Here is a 22998-nt window from a genome sequence, read left to right on the forward strand (position 1 = left end):
TATATATGAAGGTTTTAAATTTCATAATATTTTGTATCCAGCTAATTTAACAAATTATTTTGTTTGTAATTTTTTTATTTCTCTTGGATTTTCAGGATATATGCTCATGTCATTCACAAATGATATATTTATTTTCTTTTCAATTCTTATACAAAGCTGCATATTTGAAGTGTTACAGCAATGCTGCTTCTTATCTAGGAGGGCTCTTGGCAAGTATAGTGGGCCCCCAGGTACAGAGCCTAGGGCAGTCAGGAAACATTATAATTAGTGTTATTCAACCCTTTGGTAGGGTTTTTTTTTTTTTTTTTCATATTTATTTATTTTATTTCCTGCAGATGTGAAATCTGGCAACTATACAGTGTTACAAGTTGTGGAAGCCCTTGGGTAAGAGCCTCTGCTATAGAATGTTCTTCTCCAACCCTGACTGTGTATTCTGAAAAGTTACTTTTGCGCATTGCTGCTTTCCTGGAGCCTGAATTTGTCCTGTAGCCCAGCAGCCCCCTTCCATATTAATACCTCAGTCTAAGCCCATATGTTTGAATTGTTTCTCCTGAAAAAATTTTCATGCTATCTGGCTGAGGCGTCTTTAGTATTTGGGAACACACAGCCTATAGGCCACATCAACTGCTGGCACAGCCCACAGCTTTGGGATGAGGTACGTGGTTGAAGGCCATCAGCTGTTGATTCCTTTGTGCATCTGTAGACCCACCTACCTCCATGGGATGCTAGCCTGCCTAGACCTGACTCAGAACAAGCTGTGGGCCCTGTGTGGGGAGTTCCCAGGAGGCTGACCCTGCTGCAGATCCCTACTAGGAGAAAAGGCTTTGGGAAACAGCTGATAAAGCAGTGTTATAGCTTGGGATTCTAAGCATTTAGAGGAAGTATGTGCTTGTAGTCTAATGCCTACTTTCCTCATATTTCATAATTGGTATAGACTATTTAAATTGACAAGTCTTATTAGTAAGAGTTGTTAATTGTGACAGCATGTCTTCTAAAACAGAAAACTAGAAAATTGGGGGAAATTAAAAAAACAAAGTCACTGTTACACATTTCTCCCACATAACAGACTATTTGGCCTTTCTACTCACATTGTGGTGGCCTTGATCCACTAAAAAAAAAAATATACAGCATTGGCTGGGTGCGGTGGCTCATACCTGTAATCCCAGCACTTTGAGAGGCCGAAGAAGGTGGATTGTCTGAGCTCAGGAGTTTAAGACCAGCATGGGTAACAAGGTGAAACCCTGTCTCTACCAAAAATACAAAAAATTAGATAGGCATGGTGGTATGCGCCTGTGGTCCCAGCTACCCGGAAGGCTGAGGTGGGAGGATCACTGGAGTCTGGGAGGTGGAGGTTGCAGTAAACAGGTCATGCCACTGCATTCCAATCCAGGTGACAGAGTGAGACCCCCATCAAAAAATATATATAGGCCGGACGCGGTGGCTCATGCCTGTGATCCCAGCACTTTGGGAGGCCGAGGTGGGCGGATCATGAGGTCAGGAGATCAAGACCATCCTGGCTAACACGGTGAAACCCCGTCTCTACCAAAAATACAAAAAATTAGCCAGGTGTGGTGGCGGGTGCCTGTAGTCCCAGCTACTCGGGAGGCTGAGGCAGGAGAATGGCATGAACCCGTGAGGCGGAGCTTGCAGTGAGCTGAGATCACGCCACTGCACTCCAGCCTGGGCGACAGAGCGAGACTCCATCTCAAAAAACAAACAAGCAAAATATACACACACACACACACACACACATACATACAGCCTTATTGATGTATAATTCACATATCATAAAGTTCACCATTTTAAAATGTGCAATTTTGTGGCTTGTAAAAGTATTTTTACAGATTTGTGCAATTCTCAGCACAGTAGATTTGAGGACATTTTCATTACTCCAGAAAGAAACCCATGCCCATTAGCAGTCATTTCCCCTTCCCCCTTCTTCCCAACCCCCAGCAGTCACTAATCTACTTCTGTCTTCTATGGATTTGCCTACTCTGGAAATGTCATATAAATGGAATCACACATGTGACCTTTGTTGCCGGCTTCTTTCACTTAGCATGTTTTCAAGGTTCATCCATGTTGCAGCACATATCTGTTCTGCATTTCTTTTCTTGCTGAATAATATTCCCGTTTTATGGATATGCATCTTATTTAATCATTTATCAGTGGATGGACATCTGGATTGTTTCCACTTTTTGGCTATTCCTAATAATGCTGCTGTGAGCATTTGTGTGCCTTGTTCCATTTTTAAATGCTCCAAATGCATAGTTTTCTTTTTTTCTTTTTCTTTGAGACAGGGTCTCACTCTGTTAATCAGGCTAGAGTGCAGTGGAGTGATCGTGGCCCACTGCAGCCTCGATCTCCTGGGCCCAAGCCATCCACCCACCTCAGCCTCCCAAGAAACTGGGACTACAGGCTTGTGCCACCATGCCCAGCTAAGTTTTTGTATTTTTTGTAGAGACAGGGTCCCACTATGTTGCCCAGGCTGGTTGCGACTGCCGGGCTCAAGTGATCCTCTCGTCTGTCTCCCAAAATTCTGGGATTACAGGTGTGAGCCACCACACCCAACCTGAATGCACAGTTTTCTACTTCCTGAGTAGAAACCTTTCCACAAGTTTTTATCCTGGGGATCCTGTTAAGAGTGACCTTATTTTTGTCCCCATACTCTTAGTTATATACGCTCTTACCCTTGAGGTTCAATATAACTGTCATGGCCAGAACTCTTCCACTTTCTGCTTGTTCCTGCTTAGATTATTTCTAGTATGTTTCAGTATAATCTCCGTAGAGCAATTTTGAGGATAAGTCACTTCCTTGTTGCTTCAGTCCAGCTTCTCCTATATCAGTAATCCTACCTAGTTAAAGCTATATTCTGGCCATCTTACTTTGTGACCTTCCAGTTATAAAGTTTTGGTTTTTCATGTTTTCTTTTACCCTAGGAACTTGGTGGTGATTCTGAGCAATTTTTTTTCTTTAGCATTAATTTACAAAAATGCATGTATTCTCCTTGTTTTGGTGGAAGCTGCAGCTGCCAATCATCTCTCAAACCCTGTGGGTAGCTGCTAAGCTGTATTTCAGAGGAATGTCACAATCATACCACTGGGGAGAAAGAGTAAGCACAGTGCTTATTAGGTGCCAAGCTGGGGGTACCTGGAGGCAGAAACCTCTGTTGGCTCTTGGTGTCACATGTGCCTCTAAATGATGCCACATCAGTCTGAGGATCGCTCTTAAGCCTTCTGTCCTTACTGGTATCTGTAATGCCGTTACCTCAGGAACACCTTCTTGGGCTGCTTTTACTCTTTTTTTTTTTTTTTTTTTTGAGGCGGAGTCTCGCTCTGCCGCCCAGGCTGGAGTGCAGTGGCGCGATCTCGGCTCACTGCAAGCTCTGCCTCCCGGGTTCACGCCATTCTCCTGCCTCAGCCTCTCCGAGTAGCTGGGACTACAGGCGCCCGCCACCACGCCCGGCTTATTTTTTTATATTTTTAGTAGAGACAGGGTTTCACCGTGGTCTCGATCTCCTGACCTCGTGATCCGCCCGCCTCGGCCTCCCAAAGTGCTGGGATTACAAGCGTGAGCCACCACGCCCGGCCTGTTTTTACTCTTAACAGGGCTTGGCTCTGCTTCCATGCCCAGGGGGTGAGTGTGACTAATGTAAAATATTTATTTCTTCAAACATTTGAACTGGGTAATTGCAGGCTGTCTCTATCCTGTTTTCCCCCAGGTCCTCTCTAGAGAATCCAGAACCCCGAACTCGGGCACGAGGAATCCAGCTTTTGTCACAGGTGCTATTCCACTGTCACACCTTGCTCCTGGAGAAGGAAGGTACTGGTGTCACTAGTAGGAATGTCTTCCTGGGTTGCTGAGCCCAGGTCTCCCATGTCTATTCAAGCCAACTTTACAGGCAGGGAGGGTGGGCTTAAAGTATCTATGAACTACTAATTCAAGGTCTTCATTCCTCACTGGTATATGTGGCAGAGATGATTAGAATTCAGACACAAGACACATGGATTTCAATACAAAACGTTAGCCAGGCATAGTGGCGGGCGCCTGCAGCTACTCGGGAGGCTGAGGCAGGAATCGCTTGAACCTGGGAGATGGAAGTTGCAGTGAGCCGAGATCACGCCACTGAACTCCAGCCTGGATGACAGAGCAGGACTGCATCTCAAAAAAAGAGACAGATGGATTTCAAATGTAGCCTTAGACTGTTTTTTCAATGTATTTTTCCCACTCTGTAAAATGAACAGAGCAGTATTTCATAGGTAAAGAGGAAAAGTAATGAAATATCAGCATGCTTTGAGGTCCTGAGGGGAAAAAGGCCAACAACTTATTTATCTTGTATAGCAGGGGTAGGCAAACTATAGCCTTGTTTGTTTTGTTTTTTGGTTTTTTTGGTTTTAAGGAGCAGAGAGTTTAATAGGCAAGAAGGGGCAAGAAGGAAGGGAGAAGGAAGAAGCTCCCCTGTACAGAGACAGAGCGGGGCTCCAAAGCCAAGAGAGGGAACTCCGCCTGCCACAGATACCAGCTAGGTAATATATCCAGAAGCTGGAGGAGGCGATGTCTGATTTGCATAGGGCTCGGGGGATTGGTTTGACTAGGCATGTCATTCACATAGCCGGCAAAAAAGCTGGCCCTCCTACCCTAGCCTTTTAATATGCAAATGCAGGGCACCATGATATTCTACATATGTGGGGGCGGCCATGTTGCCAGGAACATGTGGGGAAAGGGCAGGAAGGCCATGGGAATCGCCATATTTGGGTGGACCCAGTTTCTAATGGCTTTCATTTCCATATCAAAGGTTGTGGCCTGGCACTAATTGCCAGGGCTTTACAAGAAACTTTTCTGGAGATGCTTTTAAAAACGAAAACTTCCCAAGGACCCCTTTTCCTCTCTATCTGCCTAAAATAATTCCTTAATAACTCCTACAACATTCCCCTCTGTAGAGATGCCAAACTAACTACTGTTAGGGGGTTTGGGGCGATGACTCCTTCTGGCTACTTCCTACTGAAAAGGGGCATCGAATGGGGAACAGCAGCAAGGGCTCCTCCTGGGGTCGATCTAAGGGTCCTCAGAAGAATGGTGTGTTGATGTGTGGTTCAGTTTACAGTACCATTTGGAGTTTGATTGCTTCAGTCTGATGAACGAATTTCCTTTCCCAGCCAACACACCAAAATCATATGGCTCCAATGAGTGGAGGAACGCCAGGGTTCTTGGTCCTCATGCTGGTTTAGATAAAACGACACCGACACACATGAAGTGGTTTTAAGTAGCGGAGAGTTTAATAGGCAAGAAGGGGCAAGAAGGAAGGGAGAAGGAAGAATCTTCCCTGTATAGAGGCAGAGGGAGGGAGGGCTCCAAAGCCGAGAGAGGGAACCCCTTTTGTTTGTTTTTTGGAGACAGGGTCTCATGTATTGCTCAGGCTGGCCTTAAACCCCTGGGCTTAAATGATCCTCCCACCTCATCCTCCCTATAGACAAGCACCACATGCCCAACCTATAGCCTGTTTGGGGGTATATGTGTGTAGGTGTTTGTGTTTAGTATAATATCATCTATATAAATTTAAAAATATATACACAGAAAAAATAATGTATAAGATGTCACACATTTAAACACATCATACACCTGTTTTTATAAAGTTTTATTGGAACATAGCTACACTCATTTGTTTCCCTGTTTTCTATGCTACTTTTTTGTTAAAACAGCAGAATTGAGTAGTTGGGATAGAGACCATACCCTGTAAGCCTATAATATTTACTGTCTGACCCTTTAGGAAAAAAATTGTGAACTCTAGATCTGTAGAAAGGCAGTTTTGGGCCGAGAATGGGTTTTACTGTGGACCTGTATGAGAATGGATATTAAGAAATGTTCCCCTATTTTCCCGACTGATCAGGTGTCTACATTCAAATGGGAGGGCATAGGACATGTCTCTTGGTGAAAGAGAAAATTTGTAGTGGAACCCAAACAGAAACAACTGTTACAGACTTAGGGAAGGAGCAAAGCTGTTGGGCCCTTCTTGTGCCTATGTCAACTAATGGCTGAATCTGGTTTGTGCAGTGGTACACCTGATACTGTTCTATGAGAACCGGCTGAAGGACCATCATCTTGTGATCCCATCTGTCCTGCAGGGTTTGAAGGCACTTGTGAGTTCTCCTTCATTTCATTACATAACTTTGTTCAAGGGAGCCCTTGTCTAGTTCTCTCCTTGTGCTTTTGGTGTGATGGTTCACATGCTGAGGAGCAGGTGCCCAAGTGTGGGACTAAATTAGTGTTACCAGCTCTACTTCCGTTTTCCCTCTAGAGAGTAAAAGTGTACTTTGGGGGACTGGAAACCAGAGCCAGCTGGAAAGAGCTGCAGAGAACTCATCAGCTTGAGAAAGATTCTCACTATTAGTGCTTCTTCCTCAACCAGGATGCTGTGATTCTTAGAGTAGCTAATTAGGCCTGTTGTAGGGTTGTGTCTTGGAGGCCATGCTGCAGTTCCCTCAGTGTTCACATACCTTCTCCTCTCCCCCAGAGCCTGTGTGTGGCCCTGCCCCCAGGGTTGGCTGTTTCTGTGCTTAAAGCCATCTTCCAGGAAGTGCATGTACAGGTGAGGGATAACAGTCATGTTGGTATTCTCCTCTGTCTCCACCCCTTGACATAACTGGGATTCAACAGCAAAAATGATTGCCTTCTAAGTTCTGAATTCTTTTGGATCTTGTGAATGTTTATATGCTCTTCTTCAGCATGTTTATATGCTCATCTTTGTTATTGGACAAGGAGAGGGGTGCATGCCGTTAGATCTGACCTGTGTCCTCTTATACCTACAGAAAGTAAGGCATCCATCCATCCAGCAGGTTTGAATTATTGGCACCACTGCTGTGCTGCTGAGTCAATGGCCATACCCTTTCTCTGTAGTTTCTCTTAGATTGATTTTATGCTGGTATAAAGAGCACTGTTCACTTAGAGATTATGAAGCAGGAACTAGCTGTGTCAGCTGAGGTATTTTTTGAGCATTTTCTTCACTTCTTTCTCCCCCACCGCCAAGTCCCTGCCACAGGTGGACCGACACACAGTCTACGATATAATCACCAATTTTATGCGAACCCGGGAAGAAGGTAAGAGGCAGAGCTTTCTGGGAAATGTCAAAAGCAAGCACATCCTACTTTTCCCCCTATTAGTAGGACTCATTTTACCTGGGGTTATATAGAAGAGCTGGTATCCTGAGAGAGAATGATAAAGGGAAAGCAGGGGTCCGTTCCCTCCCCAGTGAAGTAAAGGAAGGGTAGAGTTTGTTTGAGCCAGTGTTTTAAATTCTTACCTCCACAGCAATGTGTATATTGTTGCACATCTCTTCACTGAGTACTTTCTTGGAATGGAAAAAGGGTCAGCCCTGAAGAGAAAGGGGAGGCAGTGATAGCAGAGGGAGAACACAGGCTAGGAGAAAGCCCACACTTTCTGTGCTGTGGGACAGTATAGTAACCTTATTCTCTCCTTCCCAGAGCTAAAGAGCCTAGGAGCTGACTTCACCTTTGGCTTCATCCAGGTGATGGATGGGGAAAAGGATCCCCGTAATCTTCTGGTGGCCTTCCGCATCGTCCATGACCTCATCTCCAGGGACTATAGCCTGGGTATATCGTGGTAGCCATGATTAGCTCATTGGAGCTTTATCAGAAGAATGAAGCTGATAAACCAACCTCATTTTTTCTCTGTTGCCACAGGACCCTTTGTGGAAGAGTTGTTTGAAGTGACATCCTGTTATTTCCCTATCGATTTTACCCCTGTAAGTAGCACCTTCATTAATTGATGATATATTTGTTGAGTATCTGCTATGTGCCAAGCCCTGTTCTGGGCACTGAGGGTACAGGTCACCAAAATAGACATCCCTGCCCTCATTATTTTATATTTTAATAAACTAGGAAGTGGAAAAGCATTTGACATATGAGGAATGATTCAAAACAGCATTTATTTGAGGGAATTCTTCAGTCCCTTAACACTGTATTTAGTGCTAAAGGCTACAGGATTGCAAAACACTGTCCCTGCCCTTGAAGGCTGAAACATTTAAGTAACAATAGGAGATTAGGTAGGAAAATGAGTAGTGCTATAGCTGTTCAGAGAAGACAAGAGTTCAGTGTGAGCTAGAGTAGGCAGGAACTGACTTCACAGTTAAGATAGGATTTCAGCTGGTTTGTGAGGGATGCATAAGATATGATTCTGGAGTTGGACAGGGCATCTCAGGCTATAGAAACAAAGTGACAAAACAAAGAAGGCACAATTGTGCACACTGTACAGAAGGTATTTGCTCTGACCCTCTTGGGCCTTCCTCCCACTCTGCAGTTGAGTTCCCTTCTACTGCCAAATACTCAAGAGTTTAATCACTGTGTGGGTGTGTGTGCTGCAAGCATTAGTGGTTTGAAAGAAATAAAAGGCATTCTACTGTAGCATGCCAAACAGCATATTGACTCTCACTTCCTTTACAATGACACCACCATCTTTGCTGTAGGGAATTTCTTACCAGCTTATTTCAGTTGACATTATGTTACTGGGGACCACCTCTCTCCTGAAATGAATCTTTTCATCTCTTTCATAATCAGAATTCTTATTCTAACCCTATACCCTTGAAATCTTGAAAGATCCTGGTTCAGCTACCACATTCTTCTGTTTTTACTTGGGTTTTTTGTGTGTTTTTTTTGTTTTGGTTTGGTTTGGTTTTTGCTTTTCTAAGACGGAGTCTCGCTCTGTCGCCCAGGCTGGAGTGCAGTGGTGCGATCTCGACTCACTGCAACCTCTGCCTCCTGGGTCCAAGCAATTCTCTGCCTTGGCCTCCCAAGTAGCTGAGATTACAGGCGCCCACCACCATGCCCGGCTAATTTTTTTTGTATTTTTAGTAGAAATGGGGTTTCACCATCTTGACCAGGCTGGTCTTGAACCCCTGACTTCGTGATCCAACTGCCTCGGCCTCCCAAAGTGCTGGGATTACAGGCGTGGGCCACCATGCCCAGCCTTTACTTTGTTTTATTTTGTGTTTTGTGTTGGTTTTGAAAAGATAATTCATTCACATGATTCAAAGTGCAAAAGGGTGAGAAATCTCCCTACCATCTTTTTTTCTCCTTAATCAACCAAGTTATCAGTTATGTTTGTATCTTTACAGAGCTTTTTCATTATATGTAAGCAAATGCTTTAACACCACCCCCCTAAAATCATAGTGTGTGCACATGCGGGCACACACACACACACACACACACACACACACACTCTTCTCCTGTACTTTTTTCACTGAACACTATGTCTTGGAGAGTGTTCCATGTCAGTATATAAGTTAGCTCTTTCATTCTTTATGGCTGCATAATATTCCTTTGGCCACAAATAACGAATTAATTTCACTAGTCCTCTGTGGATTGTTGCTAATCTTTTGCTGTTATGAGCAGTGCTACAACTTTCATACATATGGGTATAATGATAGAATAAATTCCTAAAAGAAATTGCTAGGTCAAAGAATATGTGCATTTATAATTTGGGGGAGAGGAACAGTATTTCATCCATTTTTTTCAAAGGTTATACAATGAGCATGATTCAGCATTTAAAGGGTAGATAATTAAACTTCTTTCATACCCCGTTACTGCTACTGTCCATTTTCCCATTAGAAACAATCACTGTTCACAGCTGTTTTATTTTCACAGAGATAATCTAGGCAAAATAAACTTATAGATAATATTAGGAAGGTTTCTCTCATTCAAGCAGATTTTTGTGTGTTGTTCTGCACTGTAGTCTATCAGAAGCAGAAAGCTCTTATCAAGATAGTAATTAAAACAGAGGCACTTGGCTTTAGTGTAACTATTTGAGTTACAAATATTCTTTATTGTCTTATAAATCAGGGTTTTTATTGTTGTTGGTTCTGTTCTGTTTTGTTTTGTTTTTGAGACGGGGTCTCACTCTGTTGCCCAGGCTGGAGTGCAGTAACACAATCCTTGCTCACTGCAACCCCTGCCTCCTGGGTTCAAGTGATTGTTGTTTCTCAGCCACCTGAATAGCTGGGATTACAGTACGTGCCACCATGCCCGACTAATTTTTTTTTTATATTTTTTAGTAGAGATGGGGTTTTGCCATGTTGTCCAGGTTGGTCTCGAACTCCTCACCTCAACTGATCTACCTGCCTTGGCCTCCCAAAGTGCTGGGATTACACGTATGAGCCACATATCCAGCCACAAATCAGTATTGTGTGCCATCATAGTGGATCTGATGAGTTTAAGGTTCAGTTTCTTCACTATGCTCATACGCTCACTCTAAGAAGAGGTTGGCAAACTTTTTCTTTCCTTTTTTTTTTTTTTTTTTTTTTTTTTGAGGCAGGCTGGAGTGTAGTGGCACCATCACAGCTCACTGCAGCCTCCACCTGCCTGGACTCTGGTACTCTGGTGATCCTCCCCCACCTGCCTCCCGAGTAGCTGGAACTATAGGCACACGACACTACTCCCGACTAATTGTTGTATTTTTCTGTAGAGACAGGATTTTGCCATGTTGCCCAGGCTGGTCATGAATTCCTGGGCTCAAGCCATCCACCTGCCTCGACTTCCCAAAGTGTTGGGATTACAGGCATAAGCCACCATGCCTGGCCAACTTTTTCTATAAAAGGCCAGACAGTAGCTTTGTGGGTCATATGGTCTCCTCAACTCTGCTGTTACACACAAAAACGGCCTTAGACACAGGAACAGCTACAGTAGCTATATCCCAATAAAACTTTTGTTATCAACACTAAACTTTGAATTTTCACTTGTCACAAGATATTCTTTTGGTTTGTTTCAAACATTAAAAATGTTAAAACCATTCTTAGCCAGACAATGTCAACAGGTTGATTTTTACTCCTAATGCAGAGTAGATATTGGATCTTCCTTCACCGTCATCCTAGATTCCCTTATCCTTTTTCTTGGATCAGATCTCCTGTTTCCTGAGTTCACATATTCCTCATTTTGTGGTTTACCCCCCCAGTTTGGTGGTGTACTTCCTTTAGTATTTTCCTGAGAGAATGTATGAAGAAGTGAAAATTTTTTAGATTTGTAAGCCTAAAATGTCTTCAATCTTTTCTCTCATTTTTGACAGTATGGGTATGTAATTCAAGAATAGAAATTCTAGGCTTGGCGCAGTGGCTCACACCTGTAATCCAAGCACTTTAGGAGGCCGAGGCGGGTGGATCACTTGAGGTCAGGAGTTCGAGACTAGCCTGACCAACGTGGTGGAATCCCGTCTCTACTAGAAATACAAAAATTAGCCAGGCGTGGTGGCAGGCGCCTGTAATCCCAGCTACTTGGGAGGCTGAGGCAGGAGAATTGCTTGAACCTGGGAGGCGGAGGTTACAGTGAGCCGAGATCGCGCCATTGCACTCCAGCCTGGGCAACAAGAGTGAAGCTCCATCTCAAAAATAAATAAATAAATAAATAAAAAGGGAATTCTAGCTGGATGCAGTTGCACATGTCTGCAGTCTCAGCTACTTGTGAGGCTGAGGCAGAACAATCACTTGAGGCCAGGAGTTTGAGGCTGTAGTGCACTATGATTGCACCTGAGAAAGAGGCCAGGTGCAGTAACTGGCACTTGTAATCCCAGTACTTTGGGAGGCTGAGACAGGTGGATTGCTTGAGCTCAGGAGTTCAAGACCAGCGTGGGCACCATGGCAAAACCTTGTCTATAAGAAATACAAAAATTAACTGGGCGTGGTGGTCGAGTCTGTAGCCCCTGCTACTCGGAAGGCGGAGGTGGGAGGATGGCTTGGACTGGGGAGGCAGAGGTTGCACTGAGCCAAGATCATGCCTCTGCACTCCAGCCTGGAAGACAGAGCCAGACTCAGTCACCAAAAAAAAAAAAAAAAAAAAAATGGAAATTATTTTCTCCTAAGATTTTGAAGGCATTGCTACATTTAAATATAGTTACTGGCTGGGCGTGGTGGCTCACGCCTGTAATCTCAACACTTTGAAAGGCCAAGGCAGGCGGATCACCCGAGGTCAGGAGTTCGAGACCAGCCTGGCTAACATGGTGAAACCCCATTTCTACTAAAAATACAAAAAAATTAGCTGGGCATGGTGGCGTGTGCCTGTAATCCCAGCTACTCGGGAGACAGGCAGGAGAATCACTTGAATCCTGGAGGCAGAGGCTGCAGTGAGCCAAGATCGTGCCATTGCACTCCAGCTTGTGTAACAAGAGCAAAACTCCACCTCAAGTAAATAAATAAGCCTAGTTATCTAGTTTTCATTTCCTGTGGAGAAGTCTGAATTTCTTCTGTTTCATAAACTTTTGTATTTATCATTTTTTTCTTCCTCTCTAAAAACTGATGTTTGGTTCACCCCAATATATTGAAACTTCACAGTGATGTGCCTTAGTATTGGTCTATTTCATGCACTGTGTTGGGTACTTAGTAGGCCCTGTCAGTCTGGTAACTCATGTCCATTAGTCCTGTAAATTTTTCTTGAATTCTTTAATTGATGATTTCTTCCCCTCTGTTTTCTCTGTTCCTTCATTTTGGAACTCTCATTAATCTTTTGTTGGACCTCTGATTTTCTGACCTTTTGTTTTCTATTTTATACCTCTGTCTTTTTGTTACTTTATAAGATAATTCCACAGTTTTATCTTTTCTATCAAAGTCCAGTCATGAAAACAGAAACCAGGCCAGGTGCAGTGCTTACACCTGTAATCCCAGCACTTCAGGAGGCTGTGGCGGGTGGATCATTCGAGGTCAGGAGTTCCAGACCAGCCTGGCCAACATGATGAAACCTCATGTCTGCAAAAAATATATAAAAATTAGCCAGGTGTGTTGGCGCGCCTGTAACCCCAGCTACTTGGGAGGCTGAGACATGAGAATCACTTGAACCTAGGAGGTAGAGGTTGCAGTGAGCCAGGATTAAGCCACTGCAATCCAGCATGGGTGACAGAGTGAAACTCTGTCTCAAAAAAAAAAAATAGTAAATCCTTTCTTTTACTATGTTTTTGGTGGAGTTTGCAGAGAGGAAAAGGAAAACCTGATTTATGTTTTCTTTTTTTTTTTTTTTTTTTTTTTTTTGAGACAGAGTCTCGCTCTGTCGCCCAGGCTGGAGTGCAGTGGCGCAATCTCGGCTCACTGCAAGCTCCGCCTCCCAGGTTCACGCCATTCTCCTGCCTCAGCCTCTCCAAGTAGCTGGGACTACAGGCGCCCGCCACCACGCCCGGCTAATTTTTTGTATTTTTAGTAGAGACGGGGTTTCACCGTGGTCTCGATCTCCTGACCTCGTGATCCGCCCGCCTCGGCCTCCCAAAGTGCTGGGATTACAAGCGTGAGCCACCGCGCCCGGCCTGATTTGTGTTTTCAGTCTGTCGTCTTGGTACAGAAACCATCAAGGCTTTCTGTTTTCAGAATTACAGCTTTTTTTTTTTCTTTTTTTTTTTTTGAGACGGAGTCTCGCTCTGTCGCCCAGGCTGGAGTGCAGTGGCGCAATCTCAGCTCACTGCAAGCTCCGCCTCCCGGGTTCATGCCATTCTCCTGCCTCAGCCTCTCCGAGTAGCTGGGACTACAGGCGCCCGCCACCACGCCCGGCTAATTTTTTGTATTTTTAGTAGAGACAGGGTTTCACCGTGGTCTCAATCTCCTGACCTCATGATCCGCCCGCCTCGGCCTCCCAAAGTGCTGGGATTACAAGCGTGAGCCACCGCGCCCGGCAGAATTACAGCTTTTTATAAGGGTGAAAAAAATGGAAATGTCCATCAACAAGGAATTATTTAGATAAACTGGTACAACCACAAAATGAAATCATAGGCACTAAAACTAATGCTATGAAAGAATAATACCATAAAAATGTTTTTAATGTGTTAAGGGAAAAAAATTAAAAACCAAATGCACAAAATGATTATTTTTAAGTATATGTATATATTTTATATGGAAACAGTATATGCTAGCACATAGTAACTGTATGTATCAGAGAAGAAAGGAATACACCAGAAAGTTAAGCATGCTTATTTCTGAGTGGTGAAATGATAGAAAATGTGTAATCAGATTTTTAAAAATGCCTAAAGACAAAAGTTCCCAAGGAATACCTAAGATCAAGCATGTCTTCTTGCTGGGGCCTCATTATCTTACTATCTTCCCTGATTGGGTATGAGTATCACCCTGTTCTGCAGGGTTACCAGCTTCGAGCCTGTGTTCAAGGTGGTCTGAAATGTTACACAAACCCACAGCCCTTCTCCCTTTTCCAGCCACCTAATGATCCCCATGGTATCCAGAGAGAAGACCTCATCCTGAGTCTTCGCGCTGTGCTGGCTTCTACACCACGATTCGCTGAGGTGGGTCTAGCCAAGGTTAGGGTATATAGCCTCTGCCCATAGAAGGCTCTGAAGGATGTGGGGAGCGCCTCTGCCCGGCCGCCCCGTCTGGGAAGTGAGGAGCGCCTCTGCCTGGCCGCCCCTTCTGGGATGTGGGGAGCGCCTCTGCCCGGCCGCCCCGTCTGGGAGGTCTACCACGGAGGCCAGACGCAATGTGGGGGCTGGACGTGGTGGCTCACGCCTGTAGTCCCAGCACTCTAGGGGGCCGAGGCAGGTTGATCACTTGAGGCTAGGAGTTCGAGACCAGCCTGGCCAACATGGCGAAACATATGAAAAATACAACTGACAAACCAACCAACCAACCAACCAACCCAGCAACAACAAAACAGGTCTACCCTGGAGTCATACTCTAATTTTTTCTATTTTCCTCCCTTTCTGATCCTTTATCCCACTTTCTTTTTCTTCCTCTTCCTTCTCCTTCTTCTTTGTCAAGTAGAGGATTGAGTTATTATCATTGATCCATACAAAGTCCCTCCCTCATTTATTTTCTTTAATTCCCACCCACCATTTCTATTCCCCGTCTTCCCATGTTCAATCTTCTTAATATGTTTGATATGCATCTTTTTGTTTGTATGTATTTTTAGAAAATGTTTATTGTTTTGTGTGCCAAAAAAAAAAATTGATAAAAAAAATGGAAAAAAAAAAAAGTAAGTTAGCTTCTGGTAGAAATAAATGCTGAGAGGCCAACAAAAAAAAAAAGAAAGAGCAGTAAAAGCATGGAGAAAAAAAGATCTGGTATACATTTTAGGGCATGACACCCTGCAAGTGTCTTGTGTGGCAGGTATCTTCAGACCTTCGATGTAGAAAACTTTACCATCTCTTCATAATCCAGAGCTGGATTCAGTGGTGCACACCTATAGTTCCAGCTACTCAGGAGGAGTCTGAGTGGAAAGGATCACTTAAACCCAGGAGTTCAAATCCAGCCTGGGCAACATAGGGAGACCTCATCCCCGCTACATAAAAAAATAAAATAAACCCAATCCCTATATGGTGCTGTCTTAAAATCCTGTAACTTTGTCAACTTGCCTGTTTTTGAGGTAGTGGTGCTCTGGTCACTGCTTGGCAGGAAGGTTAGCTTACAATCATAGCTCCTGACTTGAGTACAGCTCCTTGATGTAGTACCTGCTTTTGAGGACTGATGGCAAGGACATGGTTGACCTTGATGTGACTGACACACCACCTATCTCAGGCTTCAGATCTTCCTTCTGTCTCACAGTTTCTGTTGCCCCTGTTGATTGAGAAAGTGGATTCTGAGGTTCTGAGTGCCAAGTTGGATTCTCTACAGACTCTGGTGAGTGATTTTTCTCCTTGCAGGACCCAGCTACCTTTTGACAAGTTAGGGGTACTAAAGGATACAGATTCTTGGATAGCCAAGGAACAGTTCATGGGCCTCAGAAGAGGATACCCAGGATTTGGGCCTTTGTGTCGACCTGAAGTCCCCAGCTGCATATTGTCGTGTCTTATCCCATAGTAACTGAGGAAAGGCTGACCAGGACTCCCTCTTTAGGCTTCTATTTTATCAACCAGGGTAATCTCCTACTTCTCTGTTCCCTGAGTAGGACTGTTAAAAATCTTAACTGGTTTTTCTGCTGAGACCAGGTCTCCTTCAGGTGCCATTATGCTGAGGTACCTGCACATCCTAGGGTGTCTGAGTGTGTGCATAACTGATAGCAGCGGTTTCCTTGGCAGAATGCTTGCTGTGCTGTGTATGGACAGAAGGAACTGAAGGACTTCCTCCCCAGCCTTTGGGCTTCTATCCGCAGAGAGGTGAGTGTCACTCAGATAAACTCACTACTGTTAACTCTCAATTGTCAGGCATGAGGGGAAATAATACATCCTGTCCTTTTCCCTCTGTCATCCCCAGGGCCAAGGTATAATGCCTGGTTATTCAGGAGGCAAGTAGGGGGACATAATTCTAGTTGAATGACAAGAAGGAGAGTCCCTGTGTGATGGTCAGCTGCTTGGTAAGAGCAGCTGATCACCTTTGCACATTACCCACTTCTTGTCCTTCTGTGGCAAGGAGTGCAGGTCATGGTGCCTCTGGCACCATGGTGAATAGAAAGGTGAACAGAGCCACTGCTCAGAGTTGGCTTTCTGTTTCTCAGAAAGTATGTGTCTCTGTCCTGAGTGTGACTAAGGACTTGATAAGAACACACCAATTGAGAAAACACTCAGTTGGGGTGTTAATTTCCATTTCTGTGTCCTAGAGGTTCTCACTCCCCTCTCCAACAAGGAAATAGGCAGTGGATTGGTGGGGTCTCATCTGGTGCAGGCTCACCTCAGTAGCCATGGGATCCCTCCCTGACAGGTGTTCCAGACGGCAAGTGAGCGGGTGGAAGCAGAGGGCCTGGCGGCCCTCCACTCCCTGACTGCGTGTTTGTCTCGCTCTGTGCTGAGGGCTGATGCTGAGGACCTCCTTGACTCCTTCCTTAGCAACATTCTACAGGGTAATGGGGCCATGGCAGCCAGGAAGGGGAGTGAGCACAATAGAAATGACATTCCTTGCATGGGTGCGGTGGCTCACGCCTGCAATCCCTGCACTTTAGGAGGCCAAGGCAGGTGGATCGCCTGAGGTCAGAAGTTAAAGACCAGCCTGGCCAACATGGTGAAACCTCGTCTCTACTAAAAATACAAAAATTAGCTGGGTATGGTGGTGGATGCCTGTAATCCCAGCTACTTGGGAGGCTCAGGCAGGAGAATCGCTTGAAAAGGCAGAGGTTGCAGTGAGCTGAGATTGCGCCACTGCACTCCAGCCTGGGCAACGAGAGCAAAACTCCATCTCTAAAAAAAGAACAAATGGCATTCCTTAAGGGCCAGTGACCTTTATTGTTTAGCCCCAACATATTTGGTGATTTGGGGGCGATAGCCCTACTTTGAATTGAAAACAATTTGAGTGTTAACTGCTTGCAAACTGTCATGGGTCTCAGTCTCCAACCTCTGTGGACTGTAGGGGAGTCAGGCACCATTTGGCCTCCTCCCCAGCTCTGTGATGTGCTGCTTCTCTAGACTGCAGGCACCACCTGTGTGAACCGGACATGAAACTGGTGTGGCCTAGTGCCAAGCTCTTGCAGGCAGCTGCAGGTGCATCAGCCCGGGCCTGTGACTCTATCACTAGCAATGTACTGCCTTTACTGCTGGAACAGTTCTACAAGCACAGTCAGGTAAGGGAGCAGAATCTTTGGGGGAAATGATGGGACCTGTGTGCTAGGTTCCCTTTCTCAGAGAGTGAGCTAAGTTTTAGCTTGGGCCAACATAGTAGACCTTGGGTTTTGCTCCCATTAGCTGCTGCTGCTGCTTCCCTTACTCACTTTTTCCCTGTCTCATACATAAAAGGAACATTCTCCCAAGACAGGAGGATTGTTTGAAGCCAGGAGTTCAAGATCAGCCTGGGCAACAAAGTGAGATCCCATCTCTAAAAAAAAAAAAATTTTTTTTTATTAGCCAAGCAGGACATGCTGGTTCATGCCTGTAATCCCAGCACTTTAGGAGGCTAAGGCAGGAGAATCACTTGAGGCTAGGATTTAAAGACCAGCTTGGGCAACAAGGCAAGACCACATCTCTACAAAAAAAAAAAAAAAAAAAAAATTTATATTACCTGGATAAGGTGGCACGCATCTGTAGTCCCAGCTACTCAAGAGGCTGAGGCGAGAGAATCACTTGAACCTAGGAGGTCGGGGCTGCAGTGAGCTATAATCATGCTACTGTATTCCAGCCTGGCTGTGGCATAGCAAAACCCCCATCTCTTGGAAGAAAGAAAGGATTCTCCCTACATCCAGAGTAGCAGGATTGAAATCCTTTAAAATATTCTTTGACTCCAGTACCCCTTGAAACATTACAGAGCAGCCAGCGGCGGACAATCCTTGAAATGCTCCTGGGTTTCTTGAAGCTGCAGCAGAAATGGAGCTATGAAGACAAAGGTGAGGTTGCCTTCCATTGCAGTGCTCTGGGGACTGTTGAACACTGCAGCCTATATAAAGGATAGCAGGGCAAAGAGTGCTGTGGAAAAGTAGTCTAGAACAATGGTCCTATTTTGAGGTTGTGGCACAAGAGAACACTTAACAGATGAGATGGATGAGATCTGTTTATTTTTCTCAGTGTGCTTCCTGGATACCCAATGGATTAAGCTCTTTAAATCTGCCCCAGGAGGCGGGGCATGGTGGCTCACACCTATAATCCCAGCACTTTGGTAGGCTAAGGCAGGCGGAAAACTTGAGGTCAGGAGTTCAAGACCAGCCTGGCCAATATGGTGAAACCCTGTCTCTACTAAAAATACAAAAATTAGCCAGGCCTGTTGGCACATACCCGTAATTCCAGCTACTCGGGAGGCTGAGGCAGGAGAATAGCTTGAACCTGGGAGGCAGAGGCTGCAGTAAGTGTAGATTGCGCCACTGCACTCCAGCCTGGGCAACAGAGACCTCGTCTCAAAAAAAAATCTACCCCAGGTTGGCTGTGTATCACAGCTTAGTCAGGGCTATGGAATGTAGTGGCTTCCTTCTAACCTGGCCTCTGTCTCTCCCTAGATCAAAGGCCTCTGAATGGCTTCAAGGACCAGCTGTGCTCACTGGTATTCATGGCCCTAACAGACCCCAGCACCCAGCTTCAGCTTGTTGGCATCCATACACTCACAGTCTTGGGTGCCCAGCCAGGTACATCTTAAGGGAAAGAAGAGGAAAATATTGGTCCTTTTCTTGTAAGGCTGCCTTGGTGAAAAGCAGCCTTACTGTCCTCTTCTCACTGCAACTCTGGATGATTTGGGATTTGTAATAAGAGCTTGGAAGGGTTGTGATGGCTGCAGGGGAAGAAGATGAGATTCATGTTCCCTTCTAACTACAGATCTCCTATCTTCTGAGGACTTGGAGCTGGCAGTGGGTCACCTATACAGACTGAGCTTCCTGAAGGAGGATTCCCAGAGTTGGTGAGAGTTTAAAGCAGTGAGATATAGAGCAAGCTGTTCCCTGCCTCTGTACTGGCAGCAACAGATCAAGCTAGGACCAGGGCTCTGTGCTTCTGACCCTTGGCTCTCCTTAGGGGAGGTGAGCTCTGTGTTAGGCTCTGGCTGCTAACCAGTTGGAGAGATGTAGGACTGCTCTCTTCTTAGGCTTTAAGAAGCCCTGTCCAACTCAGTGGTGTAGGTACTTGAGTTCTGCTCTTTAGCAAGGAGGCGTTGGGAGCTCACACTCCTGAATCTGCCTAATATCAGACCTAGGCAAGATAGCTGTGAGCCCAGGCTCAGCCAGTGCTTATCTGCTCTGCGCTTCCAGCAGGGTGGCAGCACTGGAAGCATCAGGAACCCTGGCTGCTCTCTACCCTGTGGCCTTCAGCAGCCACCTCGTACCCAAGCTCGCTGAAGAGCTGCGTGTAGGTATGTGTCTTTAATCCTCTGTGGCCCATCCCTTCCCAGCAAGGCTTTGGGGCCTTCGTGCTTGCTATCACACAGTGAACCTTCATCTCATGGGTTGCTTTCAGGGGAGTCAAATTTGACTAAAGGAGATGAGCCCACCCAATGCTCCCGGCATCTGTGCTGTCTGCAAGCCTTGTCAGCTGTATCAACACATCCCAGCATCGTCAAGGAGACACTGCCTCTGCTGCTGCAGCATCTCTGGCAGGTGAACAGAGGTAACTACTAGGAATAACCACCAAGGGACTGGGCTGAATGGGGAGCTGTAGTCTCTAAGGCAGTGGTTCGAGCTGTAGCTATACATAAGAGTAACAGAATCAACTCTTTTAAAAGAAAAAAAAAATACTGACGCCTGCGTCCAACTGAATCGGTCTCTGAGGAGGGATGGGACTTGGGCAACAGTACTATTAAGAGTACCCAGCCAGAGCCACTGCTTATGCCTGTAATCTCAGCACTTTGAGAGGCTGAGGCCAGCAGATCACTTGAGGTCAGGAATTTGAGACCAACTCAGCCAACATGGAGAAACCCGTCTCTACTAAAAATACAAAAAATTAGCTGGGCATGGTGGCATGCACCTGTAATCCCAGCTACTGGGGAGGCTGAGGCAGGAGAATCTCCTGAACCCACGAGGCGGAGGTTGCAGTGAGCTGAGATTGCACCACTGCACTCCAGCCTGGGCGATAGAGTGAAACTCTATCTCAAAAGAAAAAAAGGGTTGGGCGCAGTGGCTCACGCCTATAATCCCAGCACTTTGGGAGGCTGAGGTGGGTGGATCACAAGGTCAGGAGTTCGAGACCAGCCTGGCCAACATGGTGCAATCCCGTCTCTACTAAAAATTATCTGGGTGTGGTGGCAGGGGCCTGTAATCCCAGCTACTCGGGAGGCTGAGGCAACATAATTGTTTGAACCTGGGAGGCGGAGGTTGCAGTGAGCCAAGATCATGCCGTTGCACTCAAGCCTGGGCAAACAGGGTGAGACTCCATCTCAAAAAAAAAAAAAGTGCCTGGCTGGGTGTGGTGGCTCACGCCTGTAATCCCAGCACTTTGGTAGGCCAAGGCTGATGGATCACTTGAGCTCAAGAGTTTGAGACCTGACCAGCCGGTGCAACATGGCGAAACCGCATCTCTACAAAAAATACAAAAATTAGCCAGGAGCAGTGGCATGCACCTGTAGTCCCAGCTACTTGGGAGGCTAAGGCAGGAGAATCACTTTGAGCCCGGGAGGCAGAGGATGGAGCAAGCCGAGATCACTCCATTGCACTCCAGCCTGACCTGGGCAACAGGAATGAAGCCCTGTCTCCAAAAAAAAAAAAAAGAGTACCTAGGTAATTTTCATGTGGGGTCAGAATTGAGAGGCATTACCCTAAGGCCATGGTGCTCAAAAGATGGTCTGTTAACCAGCAGCATGGGCGTCATCTGGGAGCTTGTTAGAAGTGCAGAATCTCAGGCCCTCACTGATCAGAATCTGCATTTTGACAGTGTCCCCTGGTAACTTGTAGACCATTGAGTTTAAGCACTGCTCCAATGCAAAAGTGACAGCAGCCTGCCCTGTGGGTAGATTCAGGCCTACTGTGGTTGATCCAGCAGCTGTTACATAGTAGAATGAATACTAGACTTGGATTATAACTTGGGCTTGATTCCTGACTTTGCACTTCCTGTGACCCTGGAAAAGCCACTGATCATTTATTTCATTGTGCCTCCATGTCCTTCTCTATAGAGTGAGGGAAATGATACTTCTAAGGTTGTTATGAAAAATAAGGAGAGAATATATACAAGTGCTTCTGCTGCAGAGCCTGGGACAGAGCAAGTCTCAACGATGAAGTCTGAATAGATCAGAAAGAACAGCCAGGAGAATAAAGTGACTCAGCTTTTTAATAAGGCACTCTTGGTCTCTTCAGTCACTCATCTTTGTTCCTCTCATCTGCGGTGTATTGGAAACACCTGAAAGTGCTTTTAAGCAAACCTTACAGAGAACACTTTCTCATCAACAGGGAATATGGTTGCACAATCCAGTGACGTTATTGCTGTCTGTCAGAGCCTCAAACAGATGGCAGAAAAATGTCAGCAGGACCCCGAGAGCTGCTGGTATTTCCACCAGACAGCTATACCTTGCCTGCTTGCCTTGGCTGTGCAGGCCTCTATGCCAGGTAACTTTCCACCTCTCCTTCCTGGCCTTTGGGAACTCTGCCCTCTGCTGGTGTTGAACAGCACCACCCTCTGGGTATTGGTGGTACTGTGTTTTGTACTATCAGAGGTTTATTTTGAATCCTTTGTCCTCAGAGTGAGATTTCACTTCATAGCAAAGGGTGCCACCCTGACCAATGGCAGGAACCAAAATCCACTAGTGTTAGCAACATTCAAAAGAATGCACACCTTTTCTCCTTGAAGTGCTATGTGATTAGTTTACTTAGAATTGGACTCTGGAGTCAAGCCCACCTGGTTGGGTTTTATCCTCAACTCTACCACTTGCTAACTTAGGTGAAGATATTCAGCCTTTCCAAGCTTCAGTTTCCTCACTTGTAAGATGGAGATAAAGAGTACCGTCTAGGCTGGCGCCATGGTTCACACCTGTAATCCCAGCACTTCAGGAGGCCAAGATGGGAGGATCACTTGAGTCCAGGAGTTTGAGACCAGCCTCGGCAACACAGGGGACCCTGTTTCTACAAATAGTCAGACATAGTGGTGCACACCTATAGTCCCAGCTGCTCAAGAGGCTGAGGTGGGAGGATCACCTGAGCCCAGGAGTTCAAGGCTGCAGTGAGGCATGATTGTGCCTCTGCACTCGAGCCTGGGTGAGAGAGCGAGATCCTGTTCCTGTCCCCCCAAAAAAAAAAAAAACAAAACTGTTTCACAGGGTAGTTGGTAAGGATTAAATAAGATAGCGTATAGTACCTGCCACACAGGAAGTACTCAGTGTATGACAGTTGCTATAAATAATAAGGACCCATGAAGATAAATCCATGTTTTTAATTTTTTCAGAGACCAACAATACTATTTTTTTTTTCGTTGCATCTCCATGGACACCAGGGACAACATTTCTATTTCTTATGTTAAGAATGTTCATCTTAGCTATCCCTCTTTCCCACTGTTGGCCTAGTCTAAGCACTGTGCAGAGTTCTCAAGAGCGCTCTATGGCCCAAGGTCAGACCACTCCTGTTTCTGATGCCCTGCTGCTTCTCAGGACTACAGCACTACCAGAGGCCAGATTAAGAACTGCTGTCATGGCTAGAGTCAAGCCCCAGAGTCAGTGATGCTGACAGAACCCAATCATTCATTTCTTGAACCCGTCATGGT

General features: G+C 45.6%; 1 protein-coding gene across 13 annotated transcripts in view; it reads left to right on the forward strand.

Annotated features, from left to right (window-relative positions):
• The window catches only part of MMS19 (MMS19 homolog, cytosolic iron-sulfur assembly component), a 42456-nt gene that overhangs the window by 15053 nt on the left and 4405 nt on the right, over positions 1-22998 (forward strand). Inside the window, exons 2-20 of one of the 13 annotated variants that reach the window (XM_030808908.1) lie at positions 336-384; positions 3719-3827; positions 4415-4523; positions 6049-6134; positions 6509-6583; positions 7022-7091; positions 7476-7604; positions 7695-7756; positions 14182-14268; positions 15524-15598; positions 15997-16074; positions 16616-16754; positions 17314-17468; positions 18146-18224; positions 18828-18953; positions 19141-19222; positions 19569-19669; positions 19774-19923; positions 21696-21851. In XM_030808908.1, coding sequence (XP_030664768.1) covers positions 336-384; positions 3719-3827; positions 4415-4523; positions 6049-6134; positions 6509-6583; positions 7022-7091; positions 7476-7604; positions 7695-7756; positions 14182-14268; positions 15524-15598; positions 15997-16074; positions 16616-16754; positions 17314-17468; positions 18146-18224; positions 18828-18953; positions 19141-19222; positions 19569-19669; positions 19774-19923; positions 21696-21851 — 1917 coding nt within the window. Of the gene's footprint in view, positions 1-335; positions 385-3718; positions 3828-4414; positions 4524-6048; positions 6135-6508; positions 6584-7021; positions 7092-7475; positions 7605-7694; positions 7757-14181; positions 14269-15523; positions 15599-15996; positions 16075-16593; positions 16755-17313; positions 17469-18145; positions 18225-18827; positions 18954-19140; positions 19223-19568; positions 19670-19773; positions 19924-21695; positions 21852-22998 lie in introns of those variants that run through there. The other 12 variants (XM_003255281.4, XM_030808864.1, XM_030808874.1 and 9 more) reach the window with 12 other exon arrangements.

This window comes from Nomascus leucogenys, chromosome 3 (genome assembly GCF_006542625.1).
Source record: "Nomascus leucogenys isolate Asia chromosome 3, Asia_NLE_v1, whole genome shotgun sequence".
Lineage (NCBI taxonomy): Eukaryota > Metazoa > Chordata > Mammalia > Primates > Hylobatidae > Nomascus > Nomascus leucogenys.